This window comes from Rana temporaria, chromosome 8 (assembly GCF_905171775.1).
Source record: "Rana temporaria chromosome 8, aRanTem1.1, whole genome shotgun sequence".
Classification (NCBI taxonomy): Eukaryota; Metazoa; Chordata; class Amphibia; order Anura; family Ranidae; genus Rana; species Rana temporaria.
Window position 1 is genome coordinate 166,180,323 of NC_053496.1, and position 19,202 is coordinate 166,199,524.

The window sequence follows — 19,202 nt, forward strand, 5'->3', positions numbered from 1 at the left end:
AGTGGACAGCAGGCGGGAGCATGCTTGTCTAAAGGGATACCAGGGATGTGTTCATTTATATAATGCTTTTGAAGGAAGGTCCAAGATAAAGAGCTGTGACTTTTACAGGAGTATGTCAAGCGAACATATATTCTTACGACAAAATTGTGCTTGAAATGATCGATCTGGACACACGGGGGCAGATCCACGTACATCGGCGCATTGTTGCGTCCGGCGTAGCGTATCTCTGATACACTAAGCCGCCGCCGTAACTTACAGCGTATTTTCCTTATCCTGAAAGAATTTGCGCCATAAGTTACGGCGGCGTAAGGGCACGCAATTCAAATGGATGTGATGGGGGCGTGTTTTATGTAGATACGTCTTGACCCGACGTAAATGACGTATTTTTTTTTAATGCAAAAAAAAGGGTCCGATCTGTCCGTTGCAATATCAGGGAGAAAAAAAAAAAAAAAAAAAAACACAGATCGCCACCATTACTAGTGAAAAAATAAATAATGCCATAAATCTTCCCTATAGTTTGTAGGCGCTATAAACTTTTGCGAAATCCAATCAATATATGCTTATTAGATAGAGTAAACTCCTGCGCTGTCTAAAAAGTGAAAGGAGGGGGACAAACTAAAAATACTGCTGCAAGTATAAAAGTCTACCTCGATAGACTAGAGTGGAACAGAAAGATTAAATTGCAATACTTGCGCTGTAAGGTGTGAGACAGGGAGTATGTAATGGGCAGTAATATTTATGAGTGACTAGTGAAAATATTATTTAGTGAAAACAATATTATAAAACATATAACAGTATAACAATCCCAGGGTAGGCAGGACACAGGGGATTGGTAGGCAGGACACACCACAACATCTGACGAACGGACATACGAGTTCGCCGCTCGTAAGGATTGTTGCAGAGTTCCCGCATTGATATGTGAGTTTTAACTGTTGTTTTTAATAAAATCGGTTTACATTGCTGACTGGGCTATACTATGGGTATGTTTCTTTCACCCCTTTCACATTGCAAACACCTGAGCGCTCCATCTGAGCTAATGAGAGAGGGATAGGAGTTACCATAAGCCCACAGCAGCTGAGACAGCGTCACACACTGAGAAATCCTGGGAAGACTAAAACAGCCAGCATCTGAACCCTGAGAAATAGTGGAAAGAAGCAGAGGAAAGATAGAGGGACCGACGAGTGCGGTACTCGTGGATATGAGTCTGAGATCTCTCACCCACATGTGAGTGCACTCCCATCCGCCAAGATTCCAATTGCTAATATCTTTTTTGTGACGGTATTTCACCATCAGCCCCTTTTTGTCTTTTTACTTTGTTTTTTCATGTTAAACATCGGATGGAGATTTACATGTGGTATTTGTGGATTGTAACCATCTAGACCAGTTTGACCTGGACATATTGTGGTCAACTCGAGGTGAGCAGCTGGGTTCACCAAAGGTGTTTACATATAACTTTGGTGTTGGCTCAACTATCCTATTTTCACCTATACTACGGATCTAAGGGTCTTATATATATTTCCTTCAGGACTGTTTTCCGTGTACTTTTCGTATTTTCATTTTTTGATTGTATTTTTATTTTTTCACAATACCTGCACCGCTGGAGATTAGGATTTATCTCCGTTTGGAGCACATTAATGCACGGCAGGACTACACTGGATCTGGACCCTCTCAGAGTGCAGACTTTTTCATTAAGGACTGTCCTTGTATTGGTCTCACTGTTATATGTTTTATAATATATGCTTATTCCTATTTTTTTTTTACCAAAAATATGTAGAAGAGTAAATATTGACCTAAACTGATGAAATTTTATTTATTTATTTTTTAAACAATTTAGGAATATTTAACCACTTAAGGACCGGACCAATATGCTGCTAAATGACCCAAGGGGTTTTTACAATTCGGCACTGCGTCGCTTTAACAGACAATTGCGCGGCCGTGCGACGTGGCTCCCAAACAAAATTGGCGTCCTTTTTTTCCCCACAAATAGAGCTTTCTTTTGGTGGTATTTGATCACCTCTGCGGTTTTTATTTTTTGCGCTATAAACAAAAATAGAGCAACAATTTTGAAAAAATACAATATTTTTTACTTTTTGCTATAATAAATATCCCCCAAAAATATATAAAAAAAACTTTTCTCAGTTTAGGCCGATACGTATTCTTCTACCTATTCTTGGTAAAAAAAAAAAAAAAAAAAAAAAAAAAAAAAACGCAATAAGCGTTTATCGATTGGTTTGCGCAAAATTTATAGCGTTTACAAAATAGGATAGTTTTATTATATATTTTTTTTTTTTACTGCTAATGGCGGCGATCAGCGATTTTTTCCGTGACTGCGACATTATGGCGGACACTTCGCACAATTTTGACACATTTTTGGGACCATTGTCATTTTCACAGCAAAAAATGCATTTAAATTGCATTGTTTATTGTGAAAATGACAGTTGCCGTTTGGGAGTTAACCACAGGGGGCGCTGTAGGAGTTAGGGTTCACCTAGTGTGTGTTTACAACTGTAGGGGGGTGTGGCTGTAGGTCTGACGTCATCGATCGACTCTCCCTATAAAAGGGATCACTCGATCGATGCAGCCGCCACAGTGAAGCACGGGGAAGCCGTGTTTACCTACGGCTCTCCCCGTTCTTCAGCTCCGGGGAGCGATCGCGACGGGGCGGCTATAAACGAATAGCCGCGCCCTCGTCCCGGATCGCTCCTGAAGCCACGAGAACCGCCGCATGTAGCGGGGGGGGGTCCCGGTACGGACCCCCGACCCACGTCTAGGCAGGTACGCCAATGTGCCTGTCCGTGCCATTCTGCCGACGTATATGTACATGCGGCGGTCCGGAAGTGTTTTTTTTTCAAAATTGTCTTTTTTTTTTTTTTATAGCTCAAAGAGAACCTCGGAAAAGGCCCGAGGACACTTTGGCTGACCTCAGCAAACCTCGAAAGGACTTCCTACCCGAGATTTGCCAAGGTCAGCCATGCTGTCTTTTGGCCTTTCCTTGCATTTCCGAACTGTGCTGATCGGCTGCAATCGGCGACGTTTGGCTCGGCTCCCGCGCCCCCTCCCCACCTCAGGCAAAATGCGGTACTGCACACCGCTTTGGCCTGAATCGTTTTGCAAGACAACACTTGCAAACCGAACCACGATTTTTTTTTTAAATACATCGCTCGTATTGCGAAAAACGCTCATTAACCGCGTTACTCGCAATTCGAGGTTCCACTGTATACTAAAACAGCTTAATGTTTTTCTAAAGAAAATTGTTCCATTGGGGCTGTGAAAAATCCAAGTGGTCTTCAGAAAACTTGAGTCAGACTCCAAATTATTCTTGTTGAGGAGCAGTGTCCTCCTCCATGGTAAAGTCCCATGAACACCACTTGCTCAGAGTTTTCCTGATAGTAGACTCATGAACGTTGATATTATCAAGTGCCAGAGATGCCTTCAGGTCTTTTGCAGTCACCATGGTGTTGTCCCTTATATGTTTGAGGATTGTGTTGCGTGCCTTCGCGCTGATCTTTGTAGGACGCCCGCTCCTAGGAAGAGTGGCGACCGTGCTGAATTTTTTCCATTTGTAAACGATCTTTCTGACTGTGGACAGATGCATATTCAAGTTTTTGGCGATCTTTTTGTAACCCTTTCCGCTCTTATGAGCTTCAACAACTTGCTTCCTGAGGTCCTCTGGGATCTCTTTGGATCGGCCTAACTTCGACACGTCCCGTTTCCGTTTATGCTGAGTAACGGGAGAGTCTTGAACTATAAAAGTCTCAATGTTCCCTAGATCATTTGCCCCAGAAGATGCACCTTCTTCCCCGGAGGACACATCTTCTTCTACTTTCCCAGATGTGTCCGCTTCCCTGGAGGACACATCTACTTTCCCAGATGTGTCCGCTTCCCTGGAGGACACATCTACTTTCCCAGATGTGTCCGCTTCCCTGGAGGACACATCTTCTACTGTCCAGGATAGGTCTTCTTCCCCTGAGCACACATGTTCTTCTTTCACCCGAATGTTTTTCTGCTGGCCTGAAAATCCATTATGGCCATCTAAATTTTCCTCCTTACAAGAGTCAGGATTTGAGGCCTTTGTCTGGTCACCGGGTGCAGTAACGGTGGTACGGGAAGTGGATTCTCTTCCAACAGATGCAGATAGGCGAGACGACCTGCGAGCAGAACGCCTTTTCCGCACTTTTAGCTTATTACCAAGATCATCTTCACAGATACTGCCGTCATTGTCACCTTTATCCTCCATCTTTTTGGTGGGATTATGAAATATCTCCAATGTGTTATTGGTTAAAGTTCCATCTACCAGAAAAAACAAACAAACATGAAGATGGAAACAAATCAATACCAAGTATATACAGCAGGGGTAGTAAATTAAAATTCAAGGAGGTCTGGTAAAAAAAAAAAAATTTTGGCCAAGGTCCGAAACACAAGTCTGTGCCATGAAAGATTGTACATGTCTACTTTCCATTTTTTGGCGCAAGCCACGCTCTCTGGCGCTTTCCTTACCGTTTCCTCCACACACTCTGGTAATACTCTGAAAATGTCCCAAATAGTGTTCCCCCTTACTTCAGGTGCCCCTACTAAAGCAATTCATTACATTGGTTGCCAGACTACCCCCATTAATCAGTTGCCACAGTCAGAGTATCCCCTTATACAGGTGTCCCCATCAGAATGCCACTTTACATCAGGAATTCCCGTCAAAGTGCCCTCTTACATCAGAAGGCCCCATCAGAGTGCCCCCTACATTTGGTGCCATCATCAGATTGTCCCTTTACATCAGGAATTCCCGTCAGAGTGCCCTCTTACATCAGAAGGCCCCCTTACATCATTCGACCCCATCAGATTGCCCCCTACATTTGGTGCCACCATCAGATTGCCTCTTTACATCAGGTGTCTCCATCACAGTGCCGCCTTAACATAAAATGTGCCCATCAGAAACCGGGTAAAGCCCCAGGTCCTGATGGACTCACCATAGCATACTATAGGGCAGTGCTATCATCCGTGGGACAGCATATGACGAAGCTGTTCAACTAATTAGGCTCAGGGAAGCCCTTCCACGCCACCACACTGCAAGCCCAAATATCCGTGATATTAAAAGCAGATAAAGACCCGGCCCTCTGCGGTAGCTACCGCCCCATTTCCCTCCTTAACACGGACCTTAAACTGTTTACTAAAATTTTGGCATCTAGACTTCAGGGTCATCTTCCACAGCTGATCCACCTAGACCAGGTGGGCTTCGTGCCCACTAGGGAAGCCCGCGACAACACTATCAAGGTGCTTAACCTCCTACATATAGTCTCAGCCAGTAAGACACCTAGTCTGTTTGTGGGAACGGATGCCGAAAAGGCATTTGACCGGGTGGACTGGCGGTTCATGATGTCTACTCTAGAGCACATAGGTCTGGGCTATAGGATGAGGTGCTGGGTATCGGCGGTCTATAACGGACCAACGGCAAGGGTAAGGGCCAACGGGGTTCTATCGGAGCCCTTCCCAATTGCCAACGGGACGAGACAGGGATGTCCCCTGTCACCCCTCCTGTTCGCACTGTCACTGGAGCCTTTTCTGTGTCATGTGCGGCTGAACCCTGATATTAAGGGTGTAGCTACCACAAAGGCACACCACAAAGTCTCCGCGTACGCAGACGACCTGCTCTTCACCCTTACAGAACCTGACACCTCCCTCCCGGCCCTATTCCGGGAATTCGGGATTTACGGTAACCTCTCCAACCTTAAAATCAACTATACAAAGTCAGAGGCCATGGGCATTGGGATTCCACAGCAACGGCTAGCCCAACTCAAGGCTGCCTTCAGCCTGAAGTGGACGGCAGTCGCACTAAAATATTTAGGGACGTACATCCCCCCTACACTCGCACGCCTATTCCAGTTGAACTTCCCCCCCCCTGCTGACAGAGGTTCGGAAACTGCTGACTCAGTGGACTGGGGGACTACACTCCTGGGTGGGCAGATGCAACATCTTAAAGATGACAATTTTGACCAAGTTCCTGTACCTCCTCCAGGCCCTCCCGATTTCCATCCCGGGGAGCTACTTTAAGCAGGTTCATTCTACGTTCAACCTGTTTCTCTGGGCGGGGAAAAGGTCACGGATATGCAGAACAGTCCTCTCCCTCCCCAAATTACAGGGAGGCCTAGCCCTACTGGACATCCGGATGTACTACCGCTCAACACACCTGGTTAGACTAATTGACTGGTGCCGACACGGACACAATAAGCTGTGGACACAGGTTGAACAGGGCCAGACCGAGATCCCCCCTTACATCGCGCCCCGTGGTGCTCTGCCTCGCTCCCCCCCACAGTTACACGCCACCCACTTGTGGGGACCACGATTAAAGTGTGCTCGGACCTTTTCGCCCAATTTTCCCTGACCTCTGGAAACTCCCCCCTCAGACCCATTATTGGACATCCACTCTTTGGCCCAGGCCTACGAGATGGGAGGTTTCTGGACTTGGGGAAGGCGGGCCTCTATCAGGCGTCTCACTTTAGCTCAGGCGGACGGTGGAAATCAGCAACCGAATTGACAGACCCTGGGGGTGCCTACCGCCTAGACTTTTTGAGGGCGAGCCAACTGACTCATTTTTTGAGTTCCATTCCGGCCCCCCCAACCGGACAGGGGCCATTGACAGAACTGGAGTTATGCGAAGAGACGGGAGTGCTCCCACATGCTCTGTCCCTACTATACGCCATGCTGATCGCCCCCCCGGGAGACTATCGAATCCCGGCCCTGACAAAATGGGAGAGAGACCTGAACACACTGTTCTCACCCACCAAAAGACAGAACATACTCCGCTTCGCACATAAGTCATCTTTATGCGCAAAAACTCAGGAGACAAATTACAAGGTCCTTACTCGCTGGTACAGAACCCCAGATCTCCTAAATAAGCTATTTCCCAACACTACCGACACCTGCTGGAGATGCCAGCAGGAGAAGGGCACCCTACTCCATGTGTTCTGGGATTGCCCACGGATCAGGGGCTTCTGGGGAGAGGTACGCCGGATCACCCAAAAGTTTACGGGGTACACAGTGCCGGATGACTCGGCTTACTTCCTCTTACAGGCAACTAATATACCACCTGGGTCTTATAAAAAGTCGGTGGTGCGTCACCTTTTGGACGCAGCCAGAGCCTGCGTACCTCTCCGCTGGAAATCCCCTCACCCCCCGACTATCTCTCTCTGGCTAAATAAAGTAGACGAGATCAGTCGAATGGAAGACCTCATCCTCTCCAGCCAACAGCGACAGGAGACGTACTCCGAGACTTGGCAGATGTACAACATCTTCAAGTACTCAGAGGAAGGACAACAGCTTAGAGAGACCGACTGCCAACTGTCTACGCATCCACAGGTTTAATGCCTGCTCCTTTTGACAAACAGTCTGTCCAGGATTGACATAGAAATACATTACGCCCCTTGGGGGCGCCTTACACTAGCCCTGCTCGGGCAGTCCCCCCACCCCCCCTCTCCCTCTCCTCCCTGCCTCCCTCCCTGCTCTCTTCTATTCTATCTCTCTCTACTCTGAAAACGGAAAACGGTTATAGAGGCCGGTCCGATCGGACCCCGGCATCGTGGCACGAGGAAGTACTCATCGCCTTGACAGACACTCCCTCACCGAGATCTAGTTATATTCTAACATGCACGCTGTAATGTGTCGGTGACATTAGCTTCACACTTGTTATTTTACCAATGTACGAGAACTGTTGTATCTACTGTTACCATTGTATGTTGAAGGTCCGCGAGGACTGGCTTTCTGGTGATAAATAAAAAATAAAAAAAATGTGCCCATCAGAGTGAACCTTAAAGCGGTTGTATACCCTCTGCTAGTACTTGCCCCTACAGGTAAGCCTACGTTAAGGCTTACCTGTAGGTGTTTGCAATATCTCCCTAACCCACATGGTTAATGAGATATTTGCAGAAAAGCTGGCGCAGGCGCACTGAGCGTGGCGGCTCTTGAATGGGAGCCTGGCGAAAAGTGCCGGAAATGTGCGCATGCGCGGGGATCGTGCCGTTCCTCACGCGTGCACGGGAGCGACGTCATAGCCACTCCGGCAAGTCACAGCGCCGGAGTGGCGATACCCGGGTATCATGGTGGCGACGGGGGATGTTTCCGAGGACCCGACTTCTCTACTTATCTTTACTTCATTGGCTGACAGCTGATAGCTGATCACGTGGTAAGGGGCCGGGACCGGCTCCTTACTGGGATCTGTGATCACCCGAGTCTCAGTGACTCTGGTGATCACAGGGCACGCGCGGGAAGCGCACGAAGGGGAGGACATCTATTGACGTCCTCCCGGCATTTGGGGTCCGCGCTGTAGCCGTCGTTCGGCTATAGCGCGGGCGCCAAGTGGTTAAAGTAGTTCCTGCACTACTTTGATCCTACGTTCATGCCATTTGAGGGGCCATAGGCTTCAATGTAAACCCTCAAAAGCTGCACCTGAATGCTATACATGCGACTTGTGAGGGACTTTGTAGAGCCAATCAACCACATGGTCAGTTGCATGACTTTGAGGTGGTAGAAGTGTGAATGGACTCTCACCATGAATAATGGGCCCAGAATGATTGGTCCGGCGTGCGTAGCGATCTGTAACATTCACATCGCAATCAATATTTTTCTACATGTATGTATGTATGTATGTATGTATTAGGGGTGCAACGGATCAAAAAACTCACGGTTCGGATCGTTCCTCGGATCAGGAGTCACGGATCGGATCATTTTTCGGATCAGCAAAAAAAAAATTTGCAGCCTCCCTGTGCCCCAAATTGCCGCCTCACTGTGCCCCAAATTGCCGCCTCACTGTGCCCCAAATTGCCGCCTCGCCAGGGTGGAAGAAGTGAGAGGGCAGCCAGCAGGGCTGGATTTCCTTTCCCTGCCACCCCAAGGCCAGGTTTTGCAATGCACCCCCTCCCCACCAACCGAACCACCCCCCCCGGAGAATAGCAGTTGGATGGCAGGGGCGGCACGGTTAGTTCAAATATTTTTTGTTTCTTCTTTTTTTTTTATTACATTATCACTTTTTTTTTTTTTGTAGCTTGTCGTTTTTACTTTTTTAATTTTTGTATAATTTTCTTATTTTTAATATTTTTCTTCTTCTTTACTTTTTAATTACTTATTTTTTTATTAATTGAATTATTTCTTATTTTTTTTTACTTTTAACTTTATTGCTATTACACAAGAGAAAACAATTCCCTGTGTCATAGCAATTGAAGGTGACAGGTTCTCTTTGTTAACCCTGTCAGCTCCAAAAACAGTCCTCACAGTTGAGATGGGAAGAGCATAGCTTACCCATCTCACTGTGTGCTATTTGCAGCAAGGACAGGAGACTCGTCAGCTGGGGGAGGAGGAACGAACGGACGGAAGGCAGCTGGAAGGGGGGGGGGGGGGGGGAACGGACGGCAGCTGGGGGGAGGAACGGACTGCAGCTGGAGGGGGGGGGGGAACGGACGGACGGACGGACGGGAGGGGGGGTTATCAGAGCCAGCAGGGAGAAGTGTGGGGGGGAACGGATGGACGGCAGCAGCACATGGTTTCTAGCAGAGACAAACTGAACTCACCGCCGTCTCCACTCCTGCTCGTACACAGCCCCACCTCCTCCTAAGCCCACGTTGTAATAGACAAAACACATCAGCGCATTGGACACGCATTCTGTCTATCACAGCGTGGTTAGGAGCAGGCGGGGCTGTGTGCAAACAGCGGAGACAATTTCAATGTGTTTTTTTACCACTTTGTTCTGCAGTCCCGCGGCACACCACGGATCACGTGTGTGCCGATCCGAAGTCATTGATCCGTGCGGATCACGGATCAATGACGATCCGTTGCACCCCTAATGTATATATATATATATGTATACGGCCCCTATGCAATCATTTTTTTTTTCTGTGACAGGTTCTCTTTATTAAGACATTAGGGGTATAACTCAGGGCTCGACAAATCCCGGTCGCCAGGGCGACTAGAAATAGGGTCCTGGCGACTTGGCTTTTGTGAGCTGGCGCCATCTGGTGGTGAGCCGTTGGTATTACAAGTTATTACCACCAGATGTGTAAGCTGGCGCCATCTGGTGGTGGCCGTTGGTATTACAAGTTAAGCATTACAAGTTAAACAGCAATTCTAATGTAATTTTTCACTATTTTCACTGCCATCTTCTTCCCTCTAATTAGAACCCCCAAACATTATATATATTTTTTATCCTAACACCCTAGAGAATAAAATGGCGATCGTTGCAATACTTTCTGTCACGCCGTATTTGCGCAGCGGTCTTACAAGCGCACTTTTTTGGGGGAAAAAATTACACTTTTTTTAATTAAAAAAAAATAAGACAACAGTAAATTTATCCCCATTTTTTTTTATATTATGAAAGATAATGTTACGCCGAGTAAATTCATACCCAACATGTCACGCTTCAAAATTGCGTCCGCTCGTGGAATGGCGACAAACTTTTACCCTTTCAAAATCTCCATAGGCGACGTTTAAAAAATTCTACAGGTTGCATGTTTTGAGTTACAGAGGAGGTCTAGGGCTAGAATTATTGCTCTTGCTCTACCAATTGCGGCGATACCTCACATGTGTGGTTTGAACACCGTTTACATATGCGGGCGCTGCTCACGTATGTGTTCGCTTCTGCGCGCAAGCTCGTCGGGACGGGGTGCGTTTTCTGTCTCCTAACTTTTTTTAGCTGGCTCCTAGATTCCAAGCAAATTTGTCAACCCCTGATGTATGTATACGGCCCCTATGCAATCATTTTTTTTTTCTGTGACAGGTTCTCTTTATTAAGACATTAGGGGTATAACTGACCCCCGATGTCTCATCTGTCCTCCAATGAAGCTAATGGGACACAGATTGGGCTTTATTAGCTTCTTCTCAGCTATACTGGTTGGGGGGAGCTGGGGGTGACGATGTACACATCACTTTCGGGTCAATAGTAGGAAGGGGAGATCAGCGAACGCACGTTCACCGATCTCCCTCCACCTTCCAGCACAGGAAAGATGCGGCACTCCGCCCCACGCGTCCATTTTGTAAATAGGAAGACTACAACTCTCATCTGTCACCATGGCCGAGGGACGTGTAGATCTCAATGGAGTCCGGCGAGGTGACACCGTCCATTGGTATCTCCATACAGAGTGGGGGGGGGGGGGACTTTCCCCTCCCCCCCATACACTGATCCCAGCTGTAATGCTCTGCAGGATCCAATACAAACATGGAATCCATGCACATGTGTTATTTTGCACACAATAAATGCATTTATCACATTGTTGTACAAGGTGGACTATCCCTTTAAGAATACAAAAGTCCACAGACAGCCTTCTCTGAGTCAGTGCCATGGCAGAATTCTCCCTCCCCCAATCACACACCAGACACCCCCCCTGTACCTCCATAATAAACTCCTCTACCTGATTCCACCGCTACCACTCTCCACCTTCTTCCCTCAGCAGTCCTTCAACATAGGGTGATGTCATCAACCTGCTCCTGCCCCTTCCGGGGGTGCACATATGATTTGAGCAACATCCGCTATCTCCTGCGCATGTGCGACATTTCTACGGCGTTTCGTCAGATTCAGGCGACCCGCTGAGACAGGAAGTAGTTCAGCGGCCATCTTGCGGAAGGGCAAGCTGGAAAGCGGATAGATAAATGAAGGACTGTATGCAGCGTGGGATGAGTGCTGACTTGTAAGAAGTGGCCTTTGTGCATCCATCTGACTTTATTCAATTATTATTATCACAGCAAGATATTGTAGGAGCTGCTCCTTCTAAACCATCTACAGTGCAAAGTAATAATAATAATACAAGTAACAATTATTTAATAATAGTAATAACAATAAAATGATAACGAGTATTAAACATTTGCTTATTTTGAAAACAGGTCATTTTTCTCCTTCGTTGATGTGCACTGATGAGGCTGCAATGACGGGCACTGATAGGTGGTGGCACTTATGGGGGACACTGAAGGGCACTGATGATGAGGCACTGATGGGCAGCACTGGTGGCCATTAATAGGTGGCACCAAAGGCATGTGCAGGGGGCATGCCCGGGCACACCCTAGTCACCTCAATCGGCGCAGATTCTCCCTGCTGATACCAAAGCCCTCCAACGAGGCTCCTAACATAGGGTGACCAGACATCCCCGGTTTCAGGGGACAGTCCCCAGATTGAGGACACTGTCCCCGGACCAAGTCTGTCCCTGGTTTTGTCCACGGATTGGATTTGAACAGGGACAATTTCAAAGACATTCAGTGCAGAATAAAAAATAAATTCTGAATTACACACCTCCACTCCGCCGATTCTACTAGCTTGGGGGGGGGGGGGGTGTATTTCTTTCCATTATCTGTGCCTCTTTCTGATGATCATGTGCTGGTCGGAGCGGAGGGAATATTTCTTCAGTTTCAGGTGCATGCCCATTCCGCTCCACTTCTGTTCTTCTGCCTTGGCTCAAGTCCCGGCCAGCCGCCTGCCTGCCTATCTCCTTGCCTTCCCTGGTGGAGGGATCTTCCTCCGCTCCACATCCAGTAGTAGACGGGGCCCGGAGAGTGAGACTTGACAGGCTGTGAGGCGGGCGGCGACGGGCAGAGTCGCTGATTGCCGCCATTACTAGTACCAAAAAATATGTCCATTTAGAAAATCTGGTCACCTTATCCTAACAAAATTGTAAAAAATAACATAATGAAAATAAAAAACGACTGACACCGCCCACTGCCACCGTTCATGTTTTAATACATTTGGAGTGCACACCCTAATGCAATAGGCTGCGCACAACTATGGGTGGCACTGTTGGGCAAAGGTAGGTGGCACTGTGGGCACTGGCAGGTGGCACTCACTGGTGGACACAGATGAGGCAGATAAGGGGGCACGCAGGCAGCTCATGCACGGGAGGACATCATATGATGGCCCCCAGACAACTTAGGCTGCTTTCACACTGAGGCGCTATTGCGCTAAAAATAGAGCCTGCAAAGCATCTTGAAAGAGCCACTCCTTTATATCCAGTGTGAAAGCCTGAGGGCTTTCACACTGGAGCGTTGCACTGGCAGGACGGTAAAAAAAAGTCCTGCCAGCCGCATCTTTGAGGCGCAGTAGGAGTGGTGAATATACCACTCCTACAGCGCCCCTGCCCATTGAAATCAATCAGTGATACCCCGCATCACTGATCGTTGCGCTGCGCGCCCCCACGGGCACGCGCCGGCATGTTATCCTGCTGGATGTCAATAGACGTCCAGTCAGGATAACAGAACCACTTCCCGGATGTCAATTTACTATTGACCGGGCAGGAAGTGGTTAAAGGTCAGCAGCTGCAGTATTTGTCGGCGGACCTCCACTTTAAGGCATGGAATACGTTAAGGTGAAAAACCTTGAAGGTTTACAACCCCTTTAAGGCCTGTGCTGTAGCCATCATTCGGCTATATCGTGGGCGCAAGGAGGTTAATATCACAGCTAATAATAATACTTTTTATTTTTGTTTTGTAAATGATTCATAAGGGCCAACTAATACATTATTTATATATACTGTGTATATATATATATATATATACCGTATATACTCGAGTATAAGCTGAGTTTTTCAGCCCTTTTTTAGGGCTGAAAATACCCCTATCGGCTTATACTCGAGTCAGTGTACCTTGGGCGTCCCCCGTCCCGCTCTGTGATAGGCGTTTGACACTGTGTTCAGTGTTCCGACAATCACGGACCTTCTCTTGTCCGAGGATGAAAGAACGTCCATGATAGGCAGAACACTGAACACAGTGTCAAATGCCTATCACGGAATGGAACGGAACAAAACAAATGGACGCCCGCAGCACAGCCTGTCAAATATTTCAGGTACGCTGTAATGTGCACAGTGAGGTTGTTATGGGCACAGTGAGGATGGGCACAGTAAGGTAATGGGCACAGGGAGGTTGTTATGGGCACAGTAAGGTAATAGGCACAGTGAGGTAATGGGCACAGTGAGGTTGTAATGGCTGCAGCCTGTCAAGAAATTCTGGTACGTTGCAATGGGCACAGTGAGGTTGCAATGGGCACAGTGAGGCATGCAAATGGGCATTGTTGACCCTCTTTTCCGCTTACAGTAACTGCTGCATTCTCACCCTAGGCTTATACCCGAGTCAATACGTTTTCCCAGTTTTTTGTAGTAAAATTAGGTCCTCGGCTTATATTCGGATCGGCTTATACTCGAGCATATACGGAATTATAATTTTATATATATATAAAAAATAGTGACATTATTATTATATTGTAGATGATTTAGAAGGGCCAGCTTCTTAAATATCTAAAATACATTACTGTATTAACCACTTCAATACAGGGCATTTTCACCCCCTTCCTGCCCAGGCCAATTTGTATACGCCGATACCCGCTTCCTGCGCCGAGTTTGAACCACTGCGCTGGCATATACCGAGCGCAGTACACTCGGGTATAGTCGGGCAGGCTCGGCTCCTCTCGCGGTCACGTCGTGGACATACAGGACGCACAGGACGTGACCGCGAGAGGAGCCGAGCCTGCCTGACTATGCTCGAGTGGATCGAGCGGGGAGGACACCGCAGAAGGACGCCGGACCCGACGAGGAGGACACCACCGAAGCCGCAGACGGACGCCGGACCCGACAAGGCCGCCGATGGACGCCGCGCAAGACACCAAAACTGTAAGTACTAAAATGTTTTTTTTACAGGAATGCGGGTCCACTTTAGGGGTGCGCGCTATACGCCGGAGCGCGCAGTACCCCGATAAATAAGGTATTTTTTGCTATAATAAATATCCCAATCTTTTTTCTCAGTTTAGGCCGATACGTGGTCTTCTACATATTTTGATTGGTTTGCGCAAAAGTTATAGCGTCTACAAAGGGGATAGATTTATGGCATTTTTTTTTTTTTTACTAGTAATGGCGGTTATCTGCGATTTTTGTCAGGACTGCGATATTGCGGTGGACAGTTCAGACACTACTTTACATAGTTAGGTTGAAAAAAGACACAAGTCCATCCAGTTCAACCACAAAAAATAAAAAAAAACAAAATAAAAAACACAGTAAAATCCTATACACCCAACTCCATACCCATAGTTGATCCAGAGGAAGGCAAAAAACCCCAGCAGAGCATGATCCAATTTGCTACAGCAGGGGAAAAAATTCCTTCCTGATCCCCCGAGAGGCAATCGGATTTACCCTGGATCAACTTTACTTACAAATCTTAGTACTCAGTTATATTATGTACATTTAGGAAAGTATCCAGGCCTTTCTTAAAGCAATCTACTGAGCTGGCCAGAACCACCTCTGGAGGGAGTCTGTTCCACATTTTCACAGCTCTTACTGTGAAGAAACCTTTCCGTATTTGGAGGTGAAATCTCTTTTCCTCTAGACGTAAAGAGTGCCCCCTTGTCCTCAGTGTTGACCGCAAAGTGAATAACTCAACACCAAGTTCACTGTATGGACCTCTTTGGGACCATTCACATTTATACAGCGAACAGTGCTATAAATATGCACTGATTACTGTATAAATGTGACTGGCAGGGAAGGGGTTAACACTAGGGGGCGAGAAAGGGGTTATTCTTACTGTGGGGGGGGGGACTGACTGGGGGAGGAGACCGATCTGTGTCCCTATGTACAAGGGACACACTGTCGGACTCCTCTCCCTGACAGGACATGGATCTCTGTGTTTACACACACACAGAGATCCACGTCCCTGGCTCTCTAAATGCCGTCTGCGTACATCAGAACCCGCGTGACCTGGCGGGCACAGTTTTTCCCCGATGCGCGCAAGCGCAGGGAACTTGTTTACAAGAGGACGTCCTCCCGGCAGATGAGCGCCGCGCTGTAGACGTCTTTCGTCTATAGGGCCGGCGAGAAGTGGTTAATAGTAATCATTATTATTCATAACAATATTGTCATTATTGCTGTTATTATAAAATGTATTATGATTTTTGTACTGTAGGACATTCAGAAAGGCCAGCTCCTCAATATATTACTATAACCATTATCATTACTAATAATACTATTGTTATTATAATTGTGAAGGGAACACTTAGGCCCCTTTCACCTGTCAGTTTTGACGGCCAGCCTGAACGGCCGCTCCATGCAATCCTATGGAGCGTCGGATGTCAGCAGAGACATGTCCGCTGACATCCGACCCGATCCGCCAAAATCAGAGAGATGGCGATACGTCCCCATCGGTCCATGGCGGATCGGATAAGATCTGATGAAAACGGACATGCTGTCTGTTTTTATCAGATCGCTCCATAGGAGACAGCGGCGCTGCACAAGCCCCTCCCCGCTCAGTGTGCAGTACAAGGAGTAGCAATCAGGACCCAAAAAAAAATAAAAAAATTTAACTCGAGAGCAAACTTGCAACCACGAATGCCGTACTTTTTTTACCCCTTGATCAGATCACTACTAGGCAGGCCTGCAAGTTAACAAAAACACATAGAACCCAAAAATGTCAACATAAAAGCAAAGTCATTAACACTTTATTAAGATAAAAAAAAAAAAAAAAAAAAAATCAGAAACGGTTTTAAGAATCATCTTTTTAATGTCAGGAATATCTGGATTTCTGCATCAACAACTCCTACAATATAATAAAAAGATACAGCAACAATAAAATGCACCTTTTATATTGTCACAGATTTATTTAAAGCGAAACTCCACCTCTTCCCCCCCCCCCCCCCACTTCAGCTCCAGAACATCCCCCCCCCCCTTCATGACCAGGCCATTTGCTATTCGGCACTGCGCTACTCTAACCGGTAATTGCGTAATCATGTAATACTGTACACAAACAAAAATTAGCGTTTTTTTTTTGTTTTGCGCGCTATAAACCGAAAAGCAGCATACATATTGAAGAAAAAGAAACATGTGCAAAAACAAAAAACACATTTCTTCGCATGTTTAGGCCAAAATGTATTCCGCTCCACGTCTTTGGTTAAAAGAAAATCCCAATACAGTGGAACCTTGAATTCCGAGTATAATCCATTCCAGGAGAATGCTTGTAATCCAAAGCACTCGCACATCAAAGCGAGTTTCCCCATCAACGGACACGAAAATAATTAGTTCCACATCGACTTCTATGGCATGCAATACCGCATGTGGTCAGAGGTGGGGGGGGGGCGCCAAAGAGATTCGGAAATACTCCGAGATCGTTTGGCTGTCCTCGTCAACCCTCGAAAAGGCTCGGGAACGGAGTATTCCCGAACGGCTCCTGCGCCCACACACCTCTGGCCAAATGGGGTACTGCTCGTTAACCGCGTTACTCGCAACCCGAGGTTCCACTGTACGTGTATATTGATTGATTTGCATTAAAGTTATAGTGGCCCTGATTCAATAAGCAATTGCGCCTGCGTAACCATAGGTTACGCAGCGCAATTGCTTACTTGCGCCGGCGTTACGAATGCTCCCGATTCAGGAACATCGTAATGCCGACTGCAGCCTAAAATCTGCGTGGCATAAGGCTCTTATGCCACGCTGATTTTAGGCTGCATTCTTGCGATGACCGCTAGGGGGCGCTCCCATTGTGGTCAGCGTTTAGTATGCAAATTGCATACTTGCGCCGATTCACAATGTTGCGCGCCCCCTGCGTACGCAAGTTACGTCGGTTGCGTACGGCGTCTTTAGCGTAAGGCTGCCCATGCTAAAAGCAGGGGCAGCTAAAGGATACCCGTCGTTCCCGCGTCGCGCCGTTCGAATTTGACGTCGTTTGCGTAAGTGATTTGTGAATGGCGCTGGACGCCATTCACGTTCACTTTGAAGCAAATGACGTCCTTGCAATGTCATTTGCCGCAATGCACATCGGGAAAGTTTGCTGTATGCTCGGCGCGGGAGCGCGCCTAATTGAAATGATTCCCGCCCCCGGCGGGATCATTTACATTGCGCACGCTTACGCCGGGCAATTTTGCAGGCGCGCCCTCGCAATTTACGGAGCTACTGCTCCGTGAATCGAGGGCAGCGCAAAATATTTGCGGGGGCGCAGGGCAAAATCGTTGCCCTGCGCCTCCGCAAATAGAGCGCAAATCTTTCTGAATCCGGGCCAGTGTCTACAAACTATGAGATGCATAACAAAAAAAAATAAAATAATAATTCAGTATTAGTAATGGTGGCAATCCGCAACTTATAGCGGGACCGCGGGCGATCTGACACTTTGTAAGAACTGGCTAACGGCAACTGACATCTCCAGTGACACCAATACAGTGATCAGTGGCAATAATATGCACCATCGATGTATTCATGACTCTGGCTAGGAAGGGGTTAACATCTAGGAGCAATCAAAGGGTTAAATGCGTGCCTAACAATGTTTACCTGTGTTGAAACCATTACCTTTAACCGCTTAAGGACCGCCTCCTGCACATTTACGTCGGCAGAATGGCACGGCTGGGCACATGCACATACAGGTACGTCCTGTGCTAGAGCCCAGCCATGGATCGCGGGCGTGTGCCCGCGACCCGGTCCGAAGCTCCGGGACCGCGGGACCTGATCGCCGCTGGAGTCCCACGATCGCTCCCCGGAGCTGAAGAACGGGGAGAGCTGTATGTAAACACAGCTTCCCCGTTCTTCACTGTGGGATCGATCGTGTGATCCCTTTTATAGGGATACACAATCACTGACGTCACACCTACAGCCACACCCCCCTACAGTTAGAAACACATATTAGGTCATACATAACCCCTTCAGCGCCCCCTTGTGGTTAACTCCCAAACTGCAACTGTCATTTTCACAATAAACAATGCAATTTAAATGCATTTTTTGCTGTGAAAATGACAATGGTCCCAAAAATGTGTCAAAATTGTCCGAAGTGTCCGCCATAATGTCGCAGTCACGTCCCTCGCCGACACCCGCTGTGATTGTACAGTCTGTCAGCAAGTCCTGGCCAATGATTCAATCACAGCCCAAAGCCCCCACTTTACAGAAGGAACGATCTCCCTGTTTCTCATCCCTGCGAAGGGATAAGAAACAAAGAGCTCTATTAGTAAAAGCAGCACATATTACACATCGTTAAACACACATTTAAACCTTTGATCGCCCTAGATCAGGGGTGTCCAAACTTTTTTCAACGAGGGCCAGATTTGATGAAGTGAACATGCGTGAGGGCCGACCATTTTTGCCCGACATTCTTTGAACCATTAAAATTCGGTCTAAGGGTGTTTGTTTGAGCAACTAATACACCGCGCAACAAGAGTTCTCCTGCCTTTGTGGTGAAGAGTTGAGCTTGGGCGTGTTATTTGTAGCTAGATATCTTTATAGATATATATC

At 47.3% G+C, this 19,202-nt stretch overlaps 1 protein-coding gene across 4 annotated transcripts; it reads right to left on the bottom strand.

The window, feature by feature from the left end:
• Positions 1-3,180: 3,180 nt before the first annotated feature.
• LOC120909937 lies at positions 3,181-11,502 on the bottom strand. 4 transcript variants are annotated; one of them, XM_040321758.1, is made up of 3 exons: positions 11,385-11,502; positions 3,937-4,290; positions 3,181-3,897 (listed from the first exon to the last, which is right to left on the bottom strand). In XM_040321758.1, the coding sequence occupies exons 2-3, from the start codon at positions 4,235-4,237 to the stop codon at positions 3,314-3,316; spliced, it is 885 nt and encodes a 294-aa protein (XP_040177692.1). In that variant the 5' UTR covers positions 4,238-4,290; positions 11,385-11,502; the 3' UTR covers positions 3,181-3,313. The 4 variants fall into 4 exon arrangements, with proteins under 4 accessions (XP_040177692.1, XP_040177690.1, XP_040177689.1 ...); XM_040321756.1 differs by having other exon boundaries at positions 3,181-4,290; positions 11,364-11,501; XM_040321755.1 differs by having other exon boundaries at positions 3,181-4,290; positions 11,385-11,500.
• Positions 11,503-19,202: the final 7,700 nt, after the last annotated feature.

What these genes read in the sequence shown, in the direction of transcription:
- LOC120909937 (XM_040321756.1), bottom strand. Translation starts at nt 4,237, where the DNA reads ATGGAGGATAAAGGTGACAATGACGGCAGTATCTGTGAAGATGATCTT.